Source organism: Tiliqua scincoides, chromosome 4 (genome assembly GCF_035046505.1).
Source record: "Tiliqua scincoides isolate rTilSci1 chromosome 4, rTilSci1.hap2, whole genome shotgun sequence".
Classification (NCBI taxonomy): domain Eukaryota; kingdom Metazoa; phylum Chordata; class Lepidosauria; order Squamata; family Scincidae; genus Tiliqua; species Tiliqua scincoides.
The window spans coordinates 44,327,606-44,351,309 of NC_089824.1; the positions used below are offsets into that span (position 1 = coordinate 44,327,606).

The 23,704-nt window shown below is 44.7% G+C and overlaps 1 protein-coding gene across 1 annotated transcript; it reads left to right on the top strand.

Moving 5' to 3' along the window:
- Positions 1–6,862: 6,862 nt before the first annotated feature.
- Positions 6,863–22,605, top strand: SDR16C5 (short chain dehydrogenase/reductase family 16C member 5). Its single transcript, XM_066624410.1, has 6 exons — positions 6,863–7,189; positions 9,067–9,198; positions 13,931–14,030; positions 19,172–19,316; positions 20,363–20,482; positions 22,199–22,605. The coding sequence occupies exons 1-6, from the start codon at positions 6,863–6,865 to the stop codon at positions 22,293–22,295; spliced, it is 921 nt and encodes a 306-aa protein (XP_066480507.1). The 3' UTR covers positions 22,296–22,605.
- The last annotated feature ends 1,099 nt before the right edge of the window (positions 22,606–23,704 follow it).

The following is a 23,704-nucleotide window of genomic DNA, read 5'->3' on the forward strand; positions in this document are numbered from 1 at the left end:
TGCTGTGAATAGCAGTTTTCAAAGATAAGCAGATCTGATCAATCTTAGAGTCATCTTGCCCACCCTCAACTCTTCGGGATGAGGGGATCTTACTTAATATTTTCAAAAGAGTAGATATTAAGACCTCGAAAAAGTGGACAATCCCTGGTTGATCCAGAGTGGACAACTGAGAGATTTCCTTTGCTTGTATCAATGCACAAAATGAGTCCTTAGAGTCTGGGTCCCATTTAATTCTTTTTGTTATGTTTGGGTAACCTTCTTCCTCCTGGGTGTTAGTGTTATGATAATGATTTGGGAGATAGTCTAAATCACACAACAGAGGAAGATGGTCACTAGACTGAGGGTATCCAACACAAAAGTTTGCTATCTGGGGAAGGAGTTGAGGAGAAACCACGATACAATCAATAACACTTGCACCTCTAGATGAGATGTAAGTGAATTCTCCATTATCCCCCAATGCATCTAAGCCAGGGGTAGGCAACCTGCGGCTCTAGAGCCACATGCGGCTCTTTCAGCTGTCTGCTGCTGCTCCTCCTGGTGAAAGTGGCAAAGGGTAACAGGAGGCACCTGTGTTGGGAGGGCAGGCTGCTTCCCTCCGCCCCCTGAGCTCACTGCCCTCCTCTCCCTTCACCCCACCTGCCCCGCATTGGTTTCCCTTTTCAATTTTGCCCACTCTGCAGGCTTAAGCTCCCTGTTTTTTCCTTCCCCAACTCTCCAGCAGGACGCCCTCCTCCTCAGCCATTGCCAAGCGCAAGGACAGGTGAGTGGGAGCCTGCGAAGGTCTGTTCAAGAGCAAGCCCCCATGTAGTCCCTGGGCTACTCCCAGGAAGGTGTGGAGGGCTGTAGCCTCAGCCTCCTCCTGGGCAGGTCTACTCACAAGTAAGCCCTGCTGTAGTCAGTGGGGCTTCCTCCCAGGAAGGTGTGGAGGGCTGTAGCCTCAGCCCCCTCCTGTGCAGGTCTACTCACAAGTAAGCCCCGCTGTAGTCAGTGAGGCTTCCTCCCAGGAAGGTGTGGAGGGCTGTAGCCTCAGCCTCCTCCTGGGCAGGTCTACTCACAAGTAATCAGTGAGGCTTCCTCCCAGGAAAGTGTGGAGAGGACTGCAACCTGAGAGCTCCAACCAACTTGTCTGCTCAGAAGTCCCATTGTAGTCAATGGGGCTTACTCCCAGGATAGTGTGGAGAGGGTTGCAGCCTGAGTGAGGGAGGGCAGGCAGGCAGGGCAGAAGCTGGCCTGTGGCTGCCCCCCCACCTTTCCCCCCCAGCTCTGGCTTCTTCTCTTCCCCACCTCTGGAGTCTGTGTCCTTTTTTCCTTCCAGCAGGGTGCCTCTGGAAGGTGGGGGGAGTTCTTTAGTATCCATGTAAGATAAGCAGATGTCATAACCAACATATGTATTGGAATCCTGGAAGATCTGGTGAGGAGGTAGATGTGGTGTCAGCAGTAGCCCCTTTAAGGGTAAGGCCTGGGCATCCAGCAGAGTCTGCTGCACAGCTGCAGCCACTTGAAGGCAATAGGGCCCTCAGGGATATAAGAAGCACCTGAGGAAGGAAGGGGGGGTGTGGTTGGAGAAGGAGTGCAGGTTGGAGGGGAGACTGACTTGCCTTATTGACTTTGACATGGATACTCTGACTGATTTGACTGACTGACTTTGGAATCTGACCTTGGACTGTGACTTGGCTTATTTACTTTGGACTCTGCCCTGGATACTCTGACTGACTTTGTGACTAAGGGACTGCTGGAGACACTGGAGTTTGGTGTGTGGCTGCTGAGCCCAAGACCTGCTGAGGATCAAGGGTCTGCTGTAGTGGTGGGAGGCTGCTGGCAGGAGAGAGGACCTCTGCAGGTTGAACAGGCAAGCTACCCTGGAGGTGGGGTCCAGCAGGAATGCAGGGCAGAACCAGGGTCATTTGTTGGGGGAAAGAAGGGGTGCTAATTTGCTTAAAGTGGGCATAATTCTCCAGGCAGAGAATGGCCTTGGAATCAAGCAAAACACCATAAAGGAGCAGGCGTCTGAAAACACAGGACAAGAATGTATGACAAAACTAACTAAAAGCTACATTTCTTCATGTTATCTTCATTTTAGATGTCAAAAGGGTTTTGTGGCTCCTGAGGTTTTTTTTCCTCTGGAAAATGGGTCCAAATGGCTCTTTGAGTGTTTAAGGTTGCCGACCCCTGGTCTAAGCCATTTAGCCAAGTAAGGCCATTAGTAATACAAAATTTGGCTAGAAGCAGCCCCGCAGCATTAATTGTTCTATCTTTCAATTGCCTTTCAAATAGACAGGTCTCTGGAAATATCGTAATATTGTGTCAGTAGGTAAATCCCAAAGTTGATGAAAGATGTCAGAATTATGCCCCACCCTGGAATTGAAATCTCCTGAAATTAGAATCTTATAAGAGGGAAATTTACCAGTCAGGTCATTGATTATACCACTAAGATATGCCCATTGCTTTTCAGTTGCAAATTTATCTTTTAAAGGAGGCATTAAGTAAATTGGCAACCTTCATTCTCAAAAGACTATGCTATCGCGCTCTGGATGGTGGTTCTGGCACAGCATCTAGTGTGGCTGAAAAGGCCAATTCGGGAGTGACAATCCCTTCCACACTGGGAGCAAGTGTAGTGTGTCCCTGGTCTGTCTCCCTGGCTGTGGGCCGTCCTTCTTTGCCTCTTAGCCTCAGCCTGTTGGCCAAGTGTCTCTTCAAACTGGGAAAGGCCATGCTGTACATCCTGCCTCCAAGCAGGCCGCTCAGAGGCCAGGGTTTCCCACCTGTTCAGGTCCACTCCTAAGGCCTTCAGATCCCTCTTGTAGATGTCCTTGTATCGCAGCTGTGGTCTACCTGTAGGGCGCTTTCCTTGCACGAGTTCTCCATAGAGGAGATCCTTTGGGATCTGGCCATCATCCATTCTCACGACATGACCAAGCCAACGCAGGCATCTCTGTTTCAGCAGTGCATACATGCTAGGGATTCCAGCTCGTTCCTGCTAAATTTTTTTTAGCTGAGCCCGCAAACCTTTACATCAATGGCAAGTAAGTTGCATTTCAAGGGTTCTTTGGCTACAAAAAGTGGGAAAAAGAAAGTCATGAAGATGGTCAAGAGATAAGGTCAGTTTTGAGCAAAATGAAGTTACAGTACCACCTACTGGTTGTTCAAAATCTGTAAATTGTATATGTTGAATGTAAATTGCAAAACTGGTGACTTGAAACTCACCAATCAAATGTCTATCCTGAGCCAATGAGAAATGTACGTGTCTAAAAGAGGGAACTCAAATTGGAATAAAAGAGAGGGATTCAGACTGGAGAGGAGGAATTCCCACATACTCATTCTCACACCCACTCTCAACGCTTGGAAAGGAATCCCTTGAGATGCTGGTTGATGGGCTTGGAATAAAGGCTTGGAAATGATCACCACTCTTGCCTACTGAGTTTGCTTTCGAACCTTGGGACACCCTGGAACATTTTCCTTATCAATTTAACCCAAATGCACTGTGCTTAGTCAGGCTCAAGTAGTAGTAGTAAATCTTTATTACGGTCATAAGACCAGCCACATATAAAATATCAAAATATATAAGCATATATATAGATATACAAAAATATCCAATATATTATGATTAAATTTAAAACAATAAAACAGTTTATAATTATGTTTAACAGTTCTGAAATACCCAGCAGCAACTTCCAGCCATCTCCCCATCAGGCTCAAGAACAAGGCCTGCGTTAGGTGCTCCAGGGCCCAACTGGAAACATTTTATACAGGGCCCCAGGTTCATAACCAAGGTCTGTAGAAGATCTTCTATCTCTATAGAAGAGATATGTACATAAAATATAAACCTTCACTTCCTTTCGAGTGCAGTGTCTCCCATCCTACCAATAACCTCATAGAGCAGTGCTTCCCAGAAGTCTTAGCACAAGGATCCACTTCTTAAAATGACACCCTGTCATTTGAGACTAAAAAAAGTTTCACCTTACCAGCTGCTCAAGCTGTGTTTTTATCCATTTTATGGGGGGAGGGGGGAGAACCATCTTCTGGAGCATTTGTTGAACTCCATGTTCACGAATTGGAATTATTCTGGAGGCCACAGGCATACCGGGGGGGGGGGTCAAATGTCCCTGGGTGCCACAGCTACAGGGGCGCTGCCACCTTCCTCGTCCCCCTTGCTGCCTTCCTCACCCCCATCTTTGGAGGCCTTTGGAGGGCCTTTAAATCTCACTTTCAATTTTTGAACAAAAAACAGACCTTTTAAGAGCTTCCAGAGACCTCCTCCAGCCCCAGAGGCCCCTGGAGAAGACGGAAGTGGCATTCTCCTCTTCCAGCATTCTACAGTCCTGGCCCTGGGCAGCACAGGAGCCAGGCCCACCAGTGCTGGGGGCTTTGCGTTCCTCTTGGCCTGCCTTTCAAAGTGGATTGAGGCACGTTAATCTACTCATGAGTAGGCACAAGCATGTACCTCCATTTCACTTTCTTTTTAAAAAATTGTTTATTTTTTAATTATAGATACAGGGCAGGGAAATGGGATAGACTTAGGGATGGGTCTACACGGGTTACACATCAGGGTATTGGCCATGGATTGCAACATGCATTCTTAAAAAAAAGACAAAGAAAACAACTGGAAAAAAAATTATCAATGCAAATATTATCACATTTATCATTATTATATTTACTAATTTATCTAAATATTATTTATCTAAGGTTATCTATCCAGTCATAAAAAGACTTTCAAAATCTTCTTATTCCACCTGCATTTCTGACCTTCATTCTTTCTGTTAATACATCCATTTCTGCTATTTCATAAATCTTATCTATTAATTTTTATCTAATTGGAACTCCTAAAGATTTCCACATTTGTGCATATAATATTCTTGCTGCTGTACTAATACCTCCATTTCACTTTCCATAGGACTCAATACATTTTTGTAGTCAGCTTATCAGTCTCAGTTTCATGACTCACCAACAATCGGGTCACAACCCAGTGGTGGTTCATGACCCACAATTCAGGAAACACTGTCATAGAGGATGAGAAGGCACATGCTTAAATCCTCAGTTTTTCTCTTTGGAATGAAGCTCAGCTTCCTCTCCTTTTCCCAGCTTACGGGGCATCCTGGCGAGCACATTGTGCAGCACCTTCCTGCCTCGTGCTCTGACCTTCTCATCCGCCACCCACCTTGGCTCCTTGGCCAATATTGCAGAGCCACTGAATATGCTAGGTGTCAGTTGGCTGCCTTGGCTCCAGGTGTGCATCTCTACAGAGCAGTGGCTGCAGGCAGTAGAGCTCTGCCGACGCCCAAGATATCCTGGAAGCTCTTGTGCTGCTTGATTCTTGTGTGGGTGATTTTATTTTATTTTTTCCCCACAGTTGCCACTATCTAAATACCACACTGGATACCAGTGTGCTTTAAGAAATTATAGACTCCCCCACCCCCTCAATAAGCTCTCTTCTATCCTTCCCCTCAAAAAAAAGGGACAGTGCAGGACTCCTAAATGTTTTCCTGGTCCTTCCAGTAGTATGAGGGGAAGACCACAGCTGAAGAGAGTGGAGGATGACCCCTCCCTTCAAACAGGGTGAGCCTTAATAGCTGCCAGGCCCAAGAAACAACCTTTGGGGGGATACCAAAGCTTTTGCTGAGCTGTGTCTTAGCTGATCTGGGAGGGAAATTGAGTAGAGACACTGCTGCACGGGGACATCCTTGCAGCCAGGCAGAAATAGAAAGTAGTGGGGGAGAGAGAGGAGGCATCTGGCAAAGACGGGAAGGGCACAGAAGGAGGAGGGAAGACCCAGCAAGCACCGCAGGCATGGATAAAACCAGTTGCCGGGGCCCTGATGCATGAAGCCTGATTGGACACAGTCAGTGCAATTGGCTAAAAGCTGGTTGTGGTCAAGAGTGCACAAACATGTCTCCTGCAAGCACAACTGAGCATCTCTCATCCATGCATTGAGACCTCTCATCTGTCTGATCTGTGTATGGAAGGTAGAATTTCTGAAAATGCTTCTCTGGGGGTCCTAGACTTCAGCATCCTACCCAGCAACTAAATTGCGCTTCCAGGGCCACTCACCTACATTCCCAATGTTGTGTGTGAGCAGCCCAACTTCAAAAGAGTTGGTGTCGGTCATTGTACCTGTTAAGTAGGAATCCAGTTTGGTTCCTCAGTTTTGTTAGGGTCCCCTGACCTCTTCATTTGCTGCTCAACCCACAGGTGCTTAACTCACCTGCTTGCTTCCTGTTTACTTGGATACTTGGTTGCTAGGATATTTCAACACTGGAGTCCTCTTGAGCTCAAGGATACTTAAAACTTTTTGTTTGCTTTTAAGGTTTCACAAGAGGGGAAACTATTTCCTCTCTGTACTGAGACACAAGCTTCTGATAGTGCCATTTTAGAAAAAAAAAAAACTTTACTGCAGCAATTAGCTACAGGTAACATACACAGGAAACGAAAATCTTACAACTGGATTTGCAAAGGCAATAAGATAGAACAAGTTCCTGGGCATCACATTTCACTACAGGCACTCTTATGCCAATTTTGGCGCATCTCCAGGGATGGGCAGAGGCAGATGGGCTGCAAGCGCTTTTGTCAACAGAGGAAGGAGGAACTCTTGATAAACTCTTGATAAATTCTTGCCCTTTTTGTCTATGCAGTTATGAGTTCTTGGGAAATGGAAGCAAAAGCTTAGTTCTGTAACAAGCTAGCATATGGGGCTTTTCTGACTACTAGGTTCCTCTCTTTGGGTGTGTATCGTGATTATGGATTATAGATTTGTTGTGTGATTTTATATATTGTCAATAAAGTTCTCATCATCATCAACATCATACACAGGAACAGAATATTAACCACTAAATTTTGTTTTAGTAGAAAAGACATCTTCATTGGACTTATGCGGAACATAAGAGTTATCTTGGAACCCCTGAAAGTGATAGCTTTGGTAATCTATTACTACTTCGAGGCCTTCATTTTGATGCTCCATGGTGGTCGGAAGAATGTTGCTGGGAAAATAGTGCTTATTACAGGATCCGCCAATGGAATTGGAAGAGAGATTGCTTTAAATTTTGCCCGTCTTGGTGCCATTCTGGTTCTCTGGGACATTGATGAAGAGGGCAACAAAGACACATCTGAGCTTGTCAAAAAAAATGGGGCTCTGGCAGTTTATACCTATAAGTGTGACCTCACTAAAAGGGAAGAAATTTATTCAGTGGCCGATCAGGTAAAAAAAAGAAAAGAACACTGGGATCTTTGTTTTCAAATCAAGTATGTCATAAATATGTGTGCTGTCATCATCATACCTACATACAAATACAATTATATACACTGAAATCAATTAGACTGACTTCAAAGGAATGTAGTTGGTGTCAAGGGGAAAGTTCCGTTGACTTCAAAATTAATTTTTGTATTTCTTTAAAATATTTCTATATTGCCTTTGATTAAAAAATTCCTCAAGGTGTTGTACTGCAATAAAAAAAAAAACACCAATAAAAAGTATGAAAACCAAAACAACACTAGCAGCAACAGGGGGAGAGAGGCAGAGATTGTGTTCATTTTTATGGGAAACTCTGGGATATCATTTGAGAGAAACTTCCTACAGGGCATAGTCTGCGAAACGTTACAGCCAGTCCTAATCAACTTCCTAGCACTGATGCAGCCATGCCAACAGGGTGTGTGTTGCACTCGGTGCGGGAGGCAATCACGGAGGCCTCCTCAAGATAAGGAATCATTTGTTCCCTTAGCTCAGGGCTGCATTGTGGCTGTACCAACACTGGAACTCTGATTAGGACTGGGCTGCTAGAGTGCCTTAGTTCTTGCTGTTATTCCCTATATGGGCAGGCAAGAGGAGCCATAGGGTATAACTTCTGACTGGCAGCTGAAAGGTGGCAGCTGAAAGGGAGGACAAACATGAGGGATAATGAGATGCCAGGGACAGAAAGTGACCCAGTGCTGCCAAAATGTTTTACAGCCCCAGAACAAGTATTAGTGAGCTTCGTCTCTGGTCTCCAGAGGGCATAAAAGAACTTACACTAGAGTGGGGCTCTCCAAAACTTAGCCTGCAGGCTGGATCTGGATCTATCTCCAGCCCTCCCCCGTGTGAGCAGCGCTTACAGTTTCACCATGCTACTGCTGCTCCTGGCACCCAATCCCATCGCAAGGACGTTCTTGGCAGTCATGCCTGCCCAGACATCCTGTCACAAAGTCTGCTGGGGCTATTGACAATGAACGCAACTGCCTAGAGCATCCCAGAGACAAGATCATGTGCCAAGAGCAGCAGCAGTGCGGTGGAACTGTAAGAGCTGGTTGGAATGGAAAGAGCGTTTCTGTTTCCAGTTTGGAGATTGCTGCACTAGAGGACCCCAGGGACAGAGAATACTATCCAATGGGCATTTGTGTATAGTTAATATGCAAACACACCATCCCATACTTATGTATCTGGTTATAAGCACAAATCCAACAGCCAGAAGTGGAGGGAGATTTCACAAAATGAACTAAAAGAAGCTATTATTGTTATTGGTGTGCCCCATATTTGCAGGGATTCTGTTATAGAACCCCCCCCCCCACGGATACCTGAATCCACAGATATGGGAGACATGCTGCCACCATCCAGAGGCAAGGGCAACTGTGCTCTCCTCTCTTCTGAAGGGTCTTTTGAGCCCCACAGAGGCCATGCTTGTCTGCCCGCAAACTCTGCAGGTCCCAGGATGACTATTACAACTGAAGAAAGTCACTTCTGGTTTTTTTGGCAAAAACCAAAAAAACCTTTAAAAGCCATTATGAGGGCCGGGGAAAAACCAGAAGTTATGTGTTTTTTTTTTCATTTGTAATAGTCATTCTGAGGCCTGCAAAGGCCACAGGTGGATATGTGCAGCCTCTGCGGGGCTCAGAAGACTCTCCAGAGGCAAGGGGAGCACAATTAACTGAAACAGTGGATATGGGATCTGCAGACACAGGGGCCCCTGTATCATCATCATCATCATCACCAGCAACAACAACAACTTTATTTTTACTCCACCTTTTAGAATATAAGAAATACAGGCTATGTTAAGTCACAGTGTGCATTGTACATAATATTTCAAGTTTTTCTTTTTGTTGCAGGTTAGAAAGGATGTAGGAGATGTTGATACTCTAATCAACAACGCAGGTGTATTGATGCGCAAGAATTTCACTGAGCTTTCAGATGCTGATATGGAAAAAACCGTAAAGCTGAATATCAGTGCTCATTTTTGGGTAATTGTCTTCTTGTGGATAATTGGAATTCTCTTTAAAAATGCCAAGTTTGCGTGACTGAAATTATGATGTGCATGAGAAATTCAGGGGTGTTGGCATTAGGAAATGCACTAAGAACAGAATGTTTTTTGTTCATGCTATGATGACTATTTTATGCTAATTAATATATAGTACTTTCCCTTTTGTGGTTTTTTTTATGTTCAATCTCCCCTCCCCCCCCCCCATACCACAACATAGCACAGAGTTAGGGCCAACTTGTCTTAAATTTATCACATGACCTTGAAGATTTCCTATTTTTAAAAGCAATCAAAACAGTTTGACTTTGCCAGCCACTCAAGTCTCTGTGGCTATCATGGTAATTGGGTAGCAGTGCTCCCCCCCCCCCGAAGCAGGTTGTTTAATCCTTGATATGCAGGTAGCCTCATTGGCTTTGTCAGTTTCGTGACTCACTAAAAATTGGGTTGTGACCCACTCGTGGGTCATGGACCCACAGTTTGGGTACCACTGTCCTAGAGCAACCATTCTCAGTGGGAGCTGTATGGGTGCTGGGGTGCCCTGGATCATTTGAAGATAGAGGCAGACCTCCCAAGCCCCGTGCCTGGGGCAAAGGTCTGCAATGGCACCCTCCGTGGGCTGTCGCTGCCCCCCACATGAAAATCTGCCTCCCTACTCACCTGAGGCTCGCGGAGCCTCACACGACCTGAGCCCACATTGGGGAAGCCTCTCTGAGGTTCCCCAATGCTGTAAAGAGAGGCTCAAAGACGGTTCTGTGGGGTCCTAGAGGCTCGGACCTGGGGCTTTTGCCCTGTGGGACCTAATGGAAGGTCTGCAACGAGCCAGAGACTGAAAACCAAAAATAATAAATGATTTTATGTTCATCTGTTCATGTTGTATCCGTGTTTGACAAGAAGGGCCTGGAATCTGAGAGGAGTTCCTAAGGAAAGCAAAAAAAAAAAAAAAAGTTGAGAATGGTTGATCTAGAGCAGGGGTGTCCAAAGTTTTTTGGCAGGAGGGCCACATCATCTCTATGACACTATGTCAGAAAAAAAGAATTAATTTACATTTAAAATTTGAATAAATTTGCATAAGTTTACATAAATAAATATATTAAAGATGAACTTATATGAATGAATGAAGGTCTTGCAATAGCTCAAGGCCTATAAAAGGCCTTGCACAAAGCAAGGCTGGCCTTTCCTTTGCTGCCGCTACTGCATCACAGATGTGAAACAACAAGCAGTGGAGGGAGCCCTCATCCCACAGCTCATGTGACAGGTAAAACAGTTGCCCTCACACTGAAAGCAGTTGCGTTGGGCCAGTGCAGGCTGCAGCAAGTCTCTGGAGGGCCAGAGGCTTGCTGGAGACTGGGGGCTCCATGAGGGCCAGATTGGGAGTTCTCAAGGGCCGCTAGTGGCCCCAGGGCCGGGGTTTGGGCATCCCTGATCTAAAGCAGGGGTGCCCAAACCCTGGCCCTGGGGCCACTTGTGGCCCTTGAGGACTCCCAATCCGGCCCTCACGGAGCCCTCCAGTCTCCAATGAGCCTCTGGCCCTCTGGAGACTTGCTGAAGCCCGCGCTAGCCTGATGCAGCTGCTCTCAGAGTGACAGCCAACTGTTCGACTTCTCGTGAGCTGTGGGAAAAGGGCTCCCTCCACTGCTTGCTGTTTCACATCTGTGATGCAGCAGCAAAGGAAAGGCTAGCCTTACTTTGTGCAAGGCCTTTTATAGGTCTTCAGCTATTGCGACTGTCATTCATTCATATAAATTCCATTTCTAACATATTCATTTATGTAAATGTATTCAAATTTGAAATGCAAATTAATTCTTTTTTTCCCCTGCCCCAACACAGTGTCAGAGAGATGATGTGGCCCTCCTGCCAAAAAGTTTGGACACTCCTAAACTAGAGCCACAAAGAGATTTGTGAAAGAGACTCTGTGAAGTAGTACTGCGAAGAATTAAGGCACACTCCCCATGAATCTGATCCTGGGTACCTTTTAACACAAAAACTAGGCAAATTCACTGCTACTAAGATGGCATTTGTTCCTACATAAGAACAGCCCCACTGGATCAGGCCATAGGCCCATCTAGTCCAGCTTCCTGTATCTCACAGCGGCCCACCAAATGCCCCAGGGAGCACACCAGATAACAATAACTCCTAAAACCAGAGTGTGCTTTTTTCTTCTCCTCCCAGCTACAGGAATCTCAAACGCCCAGAGCTCTCAGCTGGTGACTAGAGGAGTGATCTAGAGGGGCCAACCACCCATACCTGCCCTGAAGAGTAGTAACCCTGCTCAGCCGTCAGAGATGATAGAATGTAGCTTTTTTAGTCTAAACAGAAAAAAGATGGACAAATCTTTAAAAATAACAAGAGATAACCTTAAGTAAGACTGAAATTAAAAAGGAATTGGGGAAAAAAGACAAATGGCAAAAACAGGCACTTCTTGTGACAAAATAGGTCTTAGAATTAGAGGTAAAATGAAAACAGTAAACCACTAAGGGCGCCTTCTCGGAGATGCATAGGGATGTGCGCCGGCCTGCAGAGGCTGCATCCAGCCTCTGTGCTGATGCGGGGAGGGAAGTTTTTCATCGGCCAAGCTCAGCCAACGCAGGGGTCTGGGGAATGCGGGAGGGAGGCATTCCAGGGCAGGGAACATTCCAGGGCAGGGCAGGGGGCATTCCAGGGGTTGGGCAGGCAGGGAGTGGGAGGCAGGGCTGGCACCCGGCAGTTATGCCAGATTCCAAACCTGTTCCCCAATCAGCACGGAGCAGCTCCAAGCTGCTCCATTCTCCTTGGACTTGTGCAACCTCCTGTGCAAGTCTGAAGTGACCCATTGGGGCTATGGTGGCTTACTCAGGGGTAAAGGGAAGAGTTTCCCCTTGCCTCCGGCTGAACCACTTCTGACCCCAGTCTTGTGCTGGATTCAGCGCAGGCCTCCTGGCCTGCCTGTTCTAGCGCAGGATAGGATTGTGTTGCACTATGGATAACTAGACACAGCTCTGCCTAGAGAGTTGCTCAGTTAATTGCAATTGCTCTGTGCACATCCAGTGGCCAGAGGGGTAGTAAATAAGGTACAGGTAATCTTTGTCCAAGCTGGAACAAAAAACCATATGCTAATTCAAACTAGCCAGTTTCAAGTATGGTTAACCCATTGCTTCAGCTTCTACTGTTCTGATTGGATAATTTAAAGGCAGGAAATCATAGATCAAATGATTGACCATGGTCAGGTGTTTGGACTTGCCCAGTGGGTAGGTGGGTGCCCATTGAGACAGCAGTGAGAGTATGTTATTCACCATCTGCATGAAATTGAAATACGTACGTTTGTAATCCTCTAATTTGAGCACTCCTGTAGAAAAGTGAAATATAGTGTTTGCCTGGCATTTTGTTTTTCCTGCTGATTCTTCTGACTTTCAGGATACAGGGATCAGAAGTTGACTGCTAGTTACACACAAAGAGGGGTTCTTCTAATAAGAAGAACCATTCGCTAAAACCCATTAATCATTCTTTAGTCTATTCAAATCAATTGGTTATTTGATACATACCTGAAGGAATAAATTGCCAGAATTTAATTTTTTGAATGAAACATGTTCAAAGCTGGAGATTCAAAACATAACTAAGTATAGGTGTGCCCCGGTATCCATAGGGGTTCCATTCCAGAATCCCCCCATGGTTAATTGAAACCCCGGATAACCAGGGACTCCCCCGAACCTCCAGAAGGTCTTCTGAAGCCCGCAGAGGCCACCCGCAGCCACTGCAGGTGTCAGAATGGCCTAAAAAGGCAAAAAAAAGAAAAAGCTACTTCAGGTTTTATGATAAGACCAGAAATGACATTTTTTATGCCTTATAAGGCATTAAGAAGCCTAGGGAAGCTACTGGGGGTTTTCCAGGGCCTCCCAATGCCTTAAGGCAGTGATTTTCAAAATCTCTTGGAGAGTTTGAGCCACTCTAAATTTTTGCGGGGGCAGGGGGAGGCAGCGGGGGTGGGGGGAAGGCAGCGCCGCGATCCCCAGGATCGTGCCGCTCAGGGGGGCTACAGGGGCTTGGCTGCATGTACCTGAGCCTCCTGTAGCCTCCCGGGGGTGTGGGGAGCCTTGCACAACCTTCTGCCGGACTCCCCGCAGCTTCTGAAGTGAAAGTGGAGCGATCACGCTCCACTTCCGCTTTAGCGGAGGCGGGGCGTGATTGCTCCGCTTTCGCTTTCAAAGCTGCGGGAAGTCCTGCAGAAGGTCGCCTATGGCGACCTATTTATCTACTCCCATTTTTACATGCTTTCGAATAGGTTACATGCTGGATTGGCAGGAACTGGGATAAGCAATGGGAGCTCACCCTGCCGCGTGGATTCGAACTGCCAACCTTGCGGTCAACAGGCTCGTCGACTTATAAAACCTTATAAAGCATTAAAAAGTCACTTTTGGTTTTATTGTAAAACCAGAAGTAGCATTTTTTAAAAGCCATTCCAAGGCCTGCAGTGGCCACGGGCAGTCACATGCAGCCTCTGTGGTCTTCTGGAGTGGGCGGTCCAGGACTTAGGGGGCCCAGAGAATTGATCCGCAGTTAAGAGAAACTGTGGATACAGGATCCATGAATATGGCCACCTCCCTCTGTATAATGATCCTACCTCAGCAGCCATGACAGCAAATCTGCCTGCAGTGATAAAATAATGTGTCTCATTACTGTTTCAGAATAAAATGGGAATGATATAAATGATGCCTAATCTTAATTTACCAATTTGTTCACAGACTTGTAAAGCCTTCCTTCCAGCCATGATTGCATGCGACAGTGGACATTTGGTTACTATTTCAAGTATAGGAGGATTTATTGGTGCAAATAAATTGTCAGGTCTGTATCCTGTGGATGTTTGTTATACGTGCAGTTGAAGCATAGACTCCAACATGATCAGAGCTCAGTTGCTGCAAAGTAATGCTGTCAAACAGCCCAATCCACCAGGCTCTCCTGTTTTCTTAGGTGTAAGGAGGGCTTCCTCAGGTGTAAGCAGGTAGGGCAGCTGTGGTGCTTTTCCATGGACTATGATGGGGCGGTTCTGCTTCACCTGCTGCCCCCACACCTCATGTCCCTGGGTCTAAAGTTGCTTTCAGATGTGTGTTGTAAGCAAACTTGTATTTCCACTTCATCTCACTCAGTTCAAGCATGCATATATAGGGTGTAGTCAAGGCTGCTGTTATCATTAGGTCAACTAGGCTGCTGCCTATGGTACAGACCTCAGAGGGTCACAGTACTGACCTTTGAGGGGCACTGTCACACAGTTTAGTTTTTTTTAACCCATGTAAAAAACTGACTTTTTTATTTTAAAATAGATACCACAACAGTGGTATGGAATATAACTAATTATAAAGGTTTATGAAAAATTTGTATTTCAGTTAGCCTTGCCTAGGGCGTAAAATAGCCTGGTACCTGCCTTACCTATGGTACAGTCCTTCCTGGACCATAGATTAGATTTCCCATTGGACTACTCCCCTCATTTAAAAAAGAAAAAAAATCCTCCACATGGTAAAGCTAGCATACCATGATTTTTACAGTTCTCTTTCTGATGTTCTAGTTCTCTGGGCAGGCAGTGTTTTACACAGGGGAACATTCGAACCCCTGGATTCTTTTCAAACAGGGTTCTCACATCCAAAGTCCGAAAGATTCAGGAAAAGCTGTACAAATGCTGTTTCTGCATTGTTGAATCACAGCCGAATCCTGAGCTGCCCAGAGCGTGGGGCTGCCACAGCACCAAAATGGCAGCCATGGCACCCAGCATGCAACCTGGCAGTCCATGGTGGCTCTTTGGGATTGTTATGCCCGCATTCTCTGGCAGACTGTTGCCAACACTGCTCCTTCACATGTACACGTGTGACCTACACATGTCATGTGCACATAACTAAAATTGGGGACATTAGCATGCAAGAAATCAAATCTAGCAGTGACAAGGTTTGGGATCGTTGACATGGATGAGCAGTGGAACCAAACTCAAAGTGCTTCAGAATTAGGCTAACAGTAACCACAAGACAGAGCTTTTCAAATAAGACAAAGAGTTTATTGAAGAATCTTTGGGGCGGGGGGGAGAGAGATCAAAAGGGGGGAATCACCTATCCTAGTCTGCTGGCTTGCTTAAGTTTGAAGTCCTTGATCTTCTAGGCAGGGCTGCAAAGTTCCCAGGTTCTTCCAAAGTGAAATGCCAGGCTGTACTCCCCGACTGCCTCTGGAGTGAACAAACTCTCTCTTCCCTCTTCTATCTGCTTTGAGCAGGGAAGTTATAGGACTTTTTACAAAGGAAACAAAGGAATATCTGCAGGACAAAGGAGTTTGGAGAGCTTCTTCCTAAGCTTCCTGGCCTTGATTGAGTTTTCCTGGAGGACACAAAAGAGCTGGATGGCCCATCTAGGAAGTCCCTGCTGAATAGTGTGGCAGGGTGTGTTATCTCAGGTGGAAGGACTTCTTGGCCTAGAGTCTGAAAAGGAACTACCCAGTTGGGCAATTGTAATTCAATTTAACATTCAGGCAGGACTTGTTCTTGCTAGCTATCCTTTGTCAGACCTCAAGCACCCAGATTTAATTGACCATAGAGGGGCCTTTCCTTGGGAGCCAGCAAAATCTCATCCCTTTTTGTTGCAAGGTGTTGCAAGGTTCAAAAGCAAACTCAGTAAGCAAGAATGGTGATCGTCTGCAAGCTTTATTTTGTTGCCAGCAACGGGCCTCTTAGGGACTCCAGTCCGAAGAGAGCAATTTTTCCAGTGTGAACCTCTTTCTTATATTTCATTTTGGCTCCTTTGTTTAAGGAGTTCTACACTTTTCATTGGCTGGAGTTTGACATCATAGATGGGGCTTTCTCTGGGTTGGCCAGAGATAGCATTATAGTCATTTGATTAATGAGCTTCAAGTTACAGGTTTCAAATAAGGCAATTCCATACATTTAAACATATATAAAACTTTGTTTGCAAGTACCAGCAGAGTGCACTGTAACCTCAATTATTATTCAGAACTGGCTTCTTGGCATGTCTTTGTACTTATCTTTTGGCATCCTTAGCTTGGTTGACCTTGGCATGTTGCAAGGAGCCACCTGTTTATCTCTTACATTCTTTCAACCAGACACTGTGGGGCTCTGTGCCAACATTTGTCTGAGCCTTTTCTATTCCATGCTGTGATCCCATATGTGACCTGTTACTTTGGTGTATAGTGGTATAAACATATATTTAACACAAGACAAACCAACCTCTTATTGAAAATAAGGATTTTAAGAAATCTTTCTCATTTTATTTTAACCAAATCTCATTTCCCTCTGTCTGTTGTAGTTCAGACAGAGGCTGTCATGGATGTTTTGTTATCTGTTTCTGTCTTGCTGTGTTTGCATCTTTGTAGAAAATCCTATTTTCACTTGCCAACCGATAAAAAGTTGCATTGCTAAGACTTCTCCATCAAATGTTACAAATTTGTGTGTTTTCAGCCTTACAACTTTTCAATTTCCCCGCTTCTTGGTGCCAACAGATAAGGCACTCTTAGTGCCAACAGATAAGGCACAACAGATAAGGCAATCTTAGTGTTGCAAGTGCACTTCCAGCATCTCTTGGTTTATGGTTGCTTTCTGGCTACTCCCTCTTGCTTTCCCTCTTGCTTTCCCGTTTGCTCTTGCTAAGTCTCTCTGAGATACTACTCCCTTGTTCACATTCTGAAAGTATCAATGCAAGACTTCGAGTCCTCAAGGTCTTACAGAGATACAGCTCCCACCTTCCAAAGTCTGTGAGCTGTCTCCCTCTCAGACCCTTTTGATTTTTAGCTGGAAATAGCTTTTGCCAAGGTTGCATCTTTAATAGTAATAACCTAATAGCTTTTTACTATTCTGTATAGTTCCATGCTTTTACTAAACATTCTAATAACATCAGGCAATTAAACTTTACTCTAATAGCTAATATATAAGACAATAACTATTAAGTATTGAAGAGTATTTGGCAAGTATGCAACCATTGTGATCCTTTGGCATTTCTATGAAACTTTGGTATATAAAGTTTTTTTATAACTGTTTTTGTTTGTTTGTTTGTTTGTTTTAGAAGAAGCCTGCTGTAAAACTGCTTCTCTGTTTAATTTGCCATACAAAGGGGAATTTCCAGCTTAAGATGACTTGGATGCTTTCCCACAACCTCTGTTTTCAAAGTGTGCATTGTTCTGAGCTGCTATCTAGCGTCCTTGCTAGGCATTCTGCCAAACATTCTTTTGCTATTTTTAGCTGTCAGCTTGCTGTTTGGGCCTGCATCAGACTAAGAAGTGAAATGGTCCTGATTAATTAGGAAGCAACAACCGTTACTCATCATTCCCAGACTTCCAGGGGCCACTAAATACTCACTTGTTCCACCAGGCCTGTGGTTAGGGGTGAGAGAGAGTGGTTGTTTTTCTTTGCTATAGATATTTTAATCCTGCCTCCATATTTTGGTTTGTATTCTGTTTTAGGACTATTTTATTTTTGTTGCAGTAGTTCTTATTACTACATAGGACATTGTTTGGCTAAAACAGACGTATACTTTTAAAAAAAATGCAAGTTATTGTTTGGGGCAAGCTGTACAGTACTGCGGTTTGCCCTGTGATGGCCACACATCATTAGGATGAGAGGTGCCCTACTTGTTGCAGACCACCACCTGTAGCCTTCTGTCTGAGTGAAACAGCAATGTCAGCCTTTGGCCAAACATGGGTATCAGCAAAGTGTGACAGATTCATCCTGCTGTGCCAGCATGTTAAGATGGTTTTAGAACTGTTATGGGTTGTATCTAAATAAGGTGAAATCAGTTAGACAAGTTCATTGTGATTAACATAAGCGTCACAGATTTGATTGGTGCTTACCTAGGATTCACTTTCTTTGGATACAACTCTGTTTTTATATTGTATAGACCACTTTGTGGATTAATTTTGAAAAGGAGTATGTAATATATGCATACAAAAATAATATCCAGAGTCACCTGGCGATGCAATGAGAACGTAAGAATTGCCTTATTCTGAATCAGATCAAAGATGCAATCCTATGCACATCTACTCAGAATTAAATCCTATTGTGTTCAGTTACTCCCAGGAAATCAATCAATCAATCTATCTATCTATCTATCTATCTATCTATCTATCTATCTATCTACCTACCTACCTACCTACCTACCTACCTACCTACCTAACCTCCATTTTATTCCCAGCAGAGGCAAGCCAGGTGCCTCTGCGAATCTTATAAACAGGATATGAAGATAGCAGCCTTCCTTTGTCATTTGTCTTCAGCAACTAGTATTCAGAGATATACTGCCTCTGCACTAGTGTAGGGCAAAAGCACTAGTGGCGCAATTTAGGGTGCAATCCTAACCCCTTATGTCAGTGTTTTCCAGCACTGACATAAGGGCAGTGCAGCTCCAAGGTAAGAGAACAAACATTCCCTTACTTTGAAGAGGTCTCTGTGAGTGACACCCAACTGCAGGATGCAGCATGTGTCTTATTGGCACTGCTATGCCAGTGCTGGAAAGCACTGACATAAGGTGTCAGGATTGCAGCCTTAGTAGTTTTTTTTTTTTCAAATAAACTGCATTGTGCAAGGACCTGTGGGGGGGGGGGCGGGGTTAGAAACAGAAACTGAGGGTCAGACTAGATGTGTGTCTAGTCTCTACCAGAAAATGTGGGGAAACCATGACAAGAGAAGTAGGGAGGCTTTAGTAATTTGCTTCCTATTATCTAATCCCTATTCTTAAATATTTATTCAAAAAATTAAATCCAAGATATAACACTTCTCATTATTTATTTCTATAATATACATCTCATCTTTCTGCATTCCCATATACTCAGCAGAGCCAAAAGTACTGATAAATTACAATTATACAGCATAAAGTAACATCAAAAGCAATGGCAATAGATCAGGGCCACTTGAACCATGGCCCGGGGGCCAGATATAACCAACAATGTATGATCTTCTTCGGATTAAGCATTCATCAGAAAATCTTGCTGCTTTCTCTTCTTTTCAGACTATTGTGCAAGTAAAGCTGCAGAAATTGGCTTTTTGGAATCCATTGCTTTCGAAATGTGGGCTGCAGGGAAGAAGGGCATTAAAACCACCATTATCTGTCCTTTTTTTGTGGACACAGGATTAATTACTGGTATAAAATCAAAGTAAGTGCTGGATTTTCAATAACAATTAATTTCCAAAATTTAAACAGACTCAAGTGGTTTGGACATATTCAGTGGGATTTTTTTTACTTTTTCTTTGTAAGTATCACAAACTGCATTGGAAATTCCCCTCCATTTCCAAAGAAGATTGCTGTGTAGCGACGGGGGGGGGGGGGGGTTGCTGTTAAAAAAATCCAAGCAAAAATTCATCTGGATGCCAGTTCCATCATGTCTGGAACTTTGGAGCCAGGATACAAGATTCACAGAACAATTCTACCTAAGTTTCTGTGCAGCAATGCAGTGGTGTCAATGTGGATTACTCTGCATCCTGCATGGGATTTTGGCTGCTGGAGGTTTCTGCAGGGTGACATTTGTCCCCTTCCCTGTAGTGAGCCCCAGCAGCTTCAGTGGGGTTACTTGGTCCTGCAGCAGTGAAATTCCTAGAGTAAGTCTGTATTGTCTCATGTTAGCAGATTGGGCTCGGGAAGGGGGATGGGATATGGCATGTGCCACTGCTGCCAATCCCTCCCCCTCCTGGATCCAGTCTGCCCACTCACCCCACCCACTCCCTGCCCCCACCCCTTTGTCCTGTTCTGCTTCTGTGCCTCTCAGCACAGAGCTTACCTTTCCTAGCAGATGCTGCTTCTTGCACTGGCCCATGCACTGGCTCCTTGCACTGGCCACTAGCTTCAGCCTTCCTGCTAGCGGGTGCAGACAGTGCACTCTCACATCATGCTTTACAGCACATTTGCAACAGTCTGCGCTCGTGGAGTTATCCTTCCAGCAGTGGCAGACCTCCCCTCAAGACACCCTGGGGCAAAGGTCCATGAAGCTGCCACTCTCCCCACTCACCTGGAGCAACAGAGCCTTGAGTGACTCCAGGACCGACCAGAGAAGCTATCTGAGGTTTTCCTGCAGCCTTAAACTGTGCTTCTGGCAAACTGGGAGCACAGTTTCCAATGGGAAGTCTACTACTGCCCTCCGCTAGCATAGAGACTTCATAGGACTGTGCCATCAATGTTACTGAACCTATTTTTCTTTTCCTTCAGGAATCCTTTTGTTCAATTACTGAAGGCAGACTATGTAGGTCAAAAGATTGTGGATGCTATTCAGAAAGAGAAGCTTTATCTGTTTTTACCAGAATTTCTAGGACTCATATCTCCAAAAACGTAAGGCTATGAATACGATTATTCTTCCCCTTTCTTTCTGTTTGAACATTGATTAATTCCCTCCCGTCCGCCCAAAAAATGGTGGGAAATTGCTAAAAGGTGCTAAAACTAAAACTTGCTCTTACTTACAGAGTTTATAACATTAAGGTTGCAATCCTAACCAACTTTCCAGCACCGAGGTAAGGGCAATGCAGTCTCAAGGTAAAGGACCAAACATTACCTTACCTTGAGGAGGCCTCCAAGACTGCCCCCCCAACTGCAGGATGCAGCACATGGCCCATTGGCACAGCTATATCAGTGCTGGAAAGTTGGTTAGGATTTGGGCCTAACTCTGAGGTAGAAGATCCAATAATGTGTTTTTGTTTTGTTCCCCAAAGATACTTCCCCTCACAAAGAATATTATGGAACTAGAGAAAAATGTAACTGAAAATAGGTGATATTGGCCATCAGTCAGTTTCATGGATACTTCTACCTTGTGCACAGAATCACAAATAGTTTATATCAGTGGTTCTCACACATTTAGCACCAGGACCCCACTTTTTAGAATGAGAATCTGTCAGGACCCACCACCAGAAGTGATGTCATGACCAGAAGTGACATCATCAAGCAGGAAAATTTTTCACAATCCTAGACTGCAATCCTACCCACACTTACCCATTTACTATCATTTAAGTCCCATTTACTATTATTGTTAAAAGCATCTTCATAGTTGCCTGTTAAGAGTACAGACCTGTGACATTTCCCCAAATGCAGTCTCATACCATGGTTGCATCACGTCTAATATATTAAAAATAAAATATTGAAATGAATGGGGACACACCTGAAATTGGCTCATGACCCACCTAGTGGGTCCCGACCCACAGTTTGAGAAACACTGGTTTATATATCTAAATAAGTAGAAAGTAATATTCCCTCTAAGGGGTCTGTGCTGCTTCACAGACCCCTTAGACTGCTGCATGGCAGCTCAGTGCAATTTTCAGATGTTATCGCTGGACATCCAGGAATGCCAAGCTCCAAGCTCTGTAGAGCTTGGCTTTCCAAGTCATCTGGCTGCGAGGCCAAGTGGCCTCACAAATTAAAAGGAACATTGGTAGAAAGTATATTTTTCTTCTTGGAATTTCTCTCTTTCGTTCTTTTGTGTATAATTTATTACATACCTGTATCCTGTTGTCACCCCCTTCCAACTGGCATGCAGAGATAGTCTACTTCTAAAACCAGGAGGTTACATATACCCAACAGCCCGCACCACCTCACTCAGTCCACTCAGACCTGTGTGTAGACCTGGGAAGGTGGATCAAGGTCAGGAAGGGGGTATGATATCAGCTGTGCCATTGCCCCCAATACTGCCCACTTTCTGGCCTTTTTCAGCTCTCTTCCCCTTCCTCCCCCTCCCTTTCTTCTCTCTCCCTGCCTCCTTTCAGCCGCCACCCCACTGACACCAGGGGACATGGGCAAATTGCTGGTGTGCAGACCCCGCCGCATACCGCTTGTGGAAGATGCCAGGTTGCGCTAAATGGCCTGTCGTGCTTTGTGACAGGCTGTGTGACAGCCTTAAAAAGGACTTGTCAGAATGCTAGTTCCAACAGCATAAGGATTGGGCCAGAAAAGGCTCATCAACCATGTATATATGTTTCCTTAAGACAAGAATAAAAAAATATCAAAAATAATGTTAATAATTTCCAAAGCTAACCAAAAACATTGCTTTTTCTTTTCCAGACTTCTCCCTAGAAAAGCGTTGTTTCTTATTGTAGAGTATTTTGGATTTTTCACCTACTTTGAAAAATCCAGAAGTCGCATAGAAACAGAAAAATAAAACAACTACAGCTATTCTAGTTCATATATATTACTTCAGTTGATTCTTATAGGTAATTGGTGTCCTTAATATTGAGTAATTTACTACATTAACCATTGATCATTCTTTTGGACTTTCTTTGTATAATGTATATCAGGGATGCTCACACTTTTTTGGCTCGAGAGCTACTTTGAAACCCAGCAAGGCCTGGAGATCTATCAGAGTTTTCTTACAATGTTCGCACCATCATAACATTTAAAATACAATGTATGTTGGTGTACCTTGCATAACCACATGAGCCAATATTGCACAACACAACATAATTGATCACAACATACCGTATTTTTCGCTCTATAAGACGCACCTGACCATAAGACGCACCTAGTTTTTAGAGGAGAAAAACAAGGAAAAAATATTCTGAACCAAATAGTGTAATAAAATATTTAATAAACTATAACAGAATAACATTTGAACCATGTAAAGTGAACAGCAGTCAACAGTGGCATTAAGAACCATTATCACTGTCATTAACAAATGGAGAGACTTAAAGGTTTGAGTACTCTAGTTTTCTGGAAATCCCAAGAACTCATCATCACTAGAGTCAGAATTTATGAAGCTCACAAAAGCAGGTGCACACAAATAGGGGATCACATTATCTTTCTGCTACAATGATGTTCTGCCAAATTCCAATCCACTGGGCCTCATGCCCGCTTAAGGCTGATCAGTCCCCCTTGTGCAACTCACCAGTGCAGCAAGCAAAAATGAGTCCAGTTCCAGTCCACAGATGCCAAGTAAATCAGTCCCATCATTCAGAGTTACCAAATCAGAGTCCAGAGCCAATAAGCCAAATTACAGTCCAAGGTCAGGTTCCAGGTAGGTCAGTTAAATCCATCAGGGTATACAAGTCCAGCCACAGTCAGATTCCAAATTCAATAAACCCAGTCAGTCCCGTCCCCCCCCCCCTTCAAAACCCACAAACCCTTTCTGCCTCTGGTACTCCTTATATCCCTGAGGGCCCTATTGCCTTCCAGTGGCTGCAGCTGTGCCCAGGATGCCCAGGCCTTACCCTTAAAGGGGCCACTGCTGACACCACATCTACCTCCTCACCAGATCTTCCTGGATTCCAATACAAGGGGGGGGGAGCAGATCTCTATACAGACCAGTGCAAAAACAGGGGAAAGGTGTGGGGGAGGTAAGATCTTTGTATAGGCATCACAGCAAGACCAGTGCAAAACCCCTTGCACACAGAACCAACAGATGGAAGTGGGGGGGGGGCAGATCTCCATATATAGCAGTGCAAAAGCAGGGGAAAAGTGTGGGGGAGGTAAGATCTCTGTATAAGCATCACAGCAAGACCATTGCAAAACCCCTTGCATACAGAACCAACAGATGGAAGTGGGGGGGGGGTGCAGATCTCCATACATAGCAGT

Excerpts from the sequence above, each read along its gene's own strand:
- SDR16C5 (XM_066624410.1), top strand. The coding sequence starts at position 6,863 with ATGCGGAACATAAGAGTTATCTTGGAACCCCTGAAAGTGATAGCTTTG. Across the intron at positions 7,190-9,066 it reads TTTATTCAGTGGCCGATCAG|GTTAGAAAGGATGTAGGAGA; the intron begins GTAAAAAAAAGA and ends TTTTTGTTGCAG. Across the intron at positions 19,317-20,362 it reads ATTACTGGTATAAAATCAAA|GAATCCTTTTGTTCAATTAC; the intron begins GTAAGTGCTGGA and ends CTTTTCCTTCAG.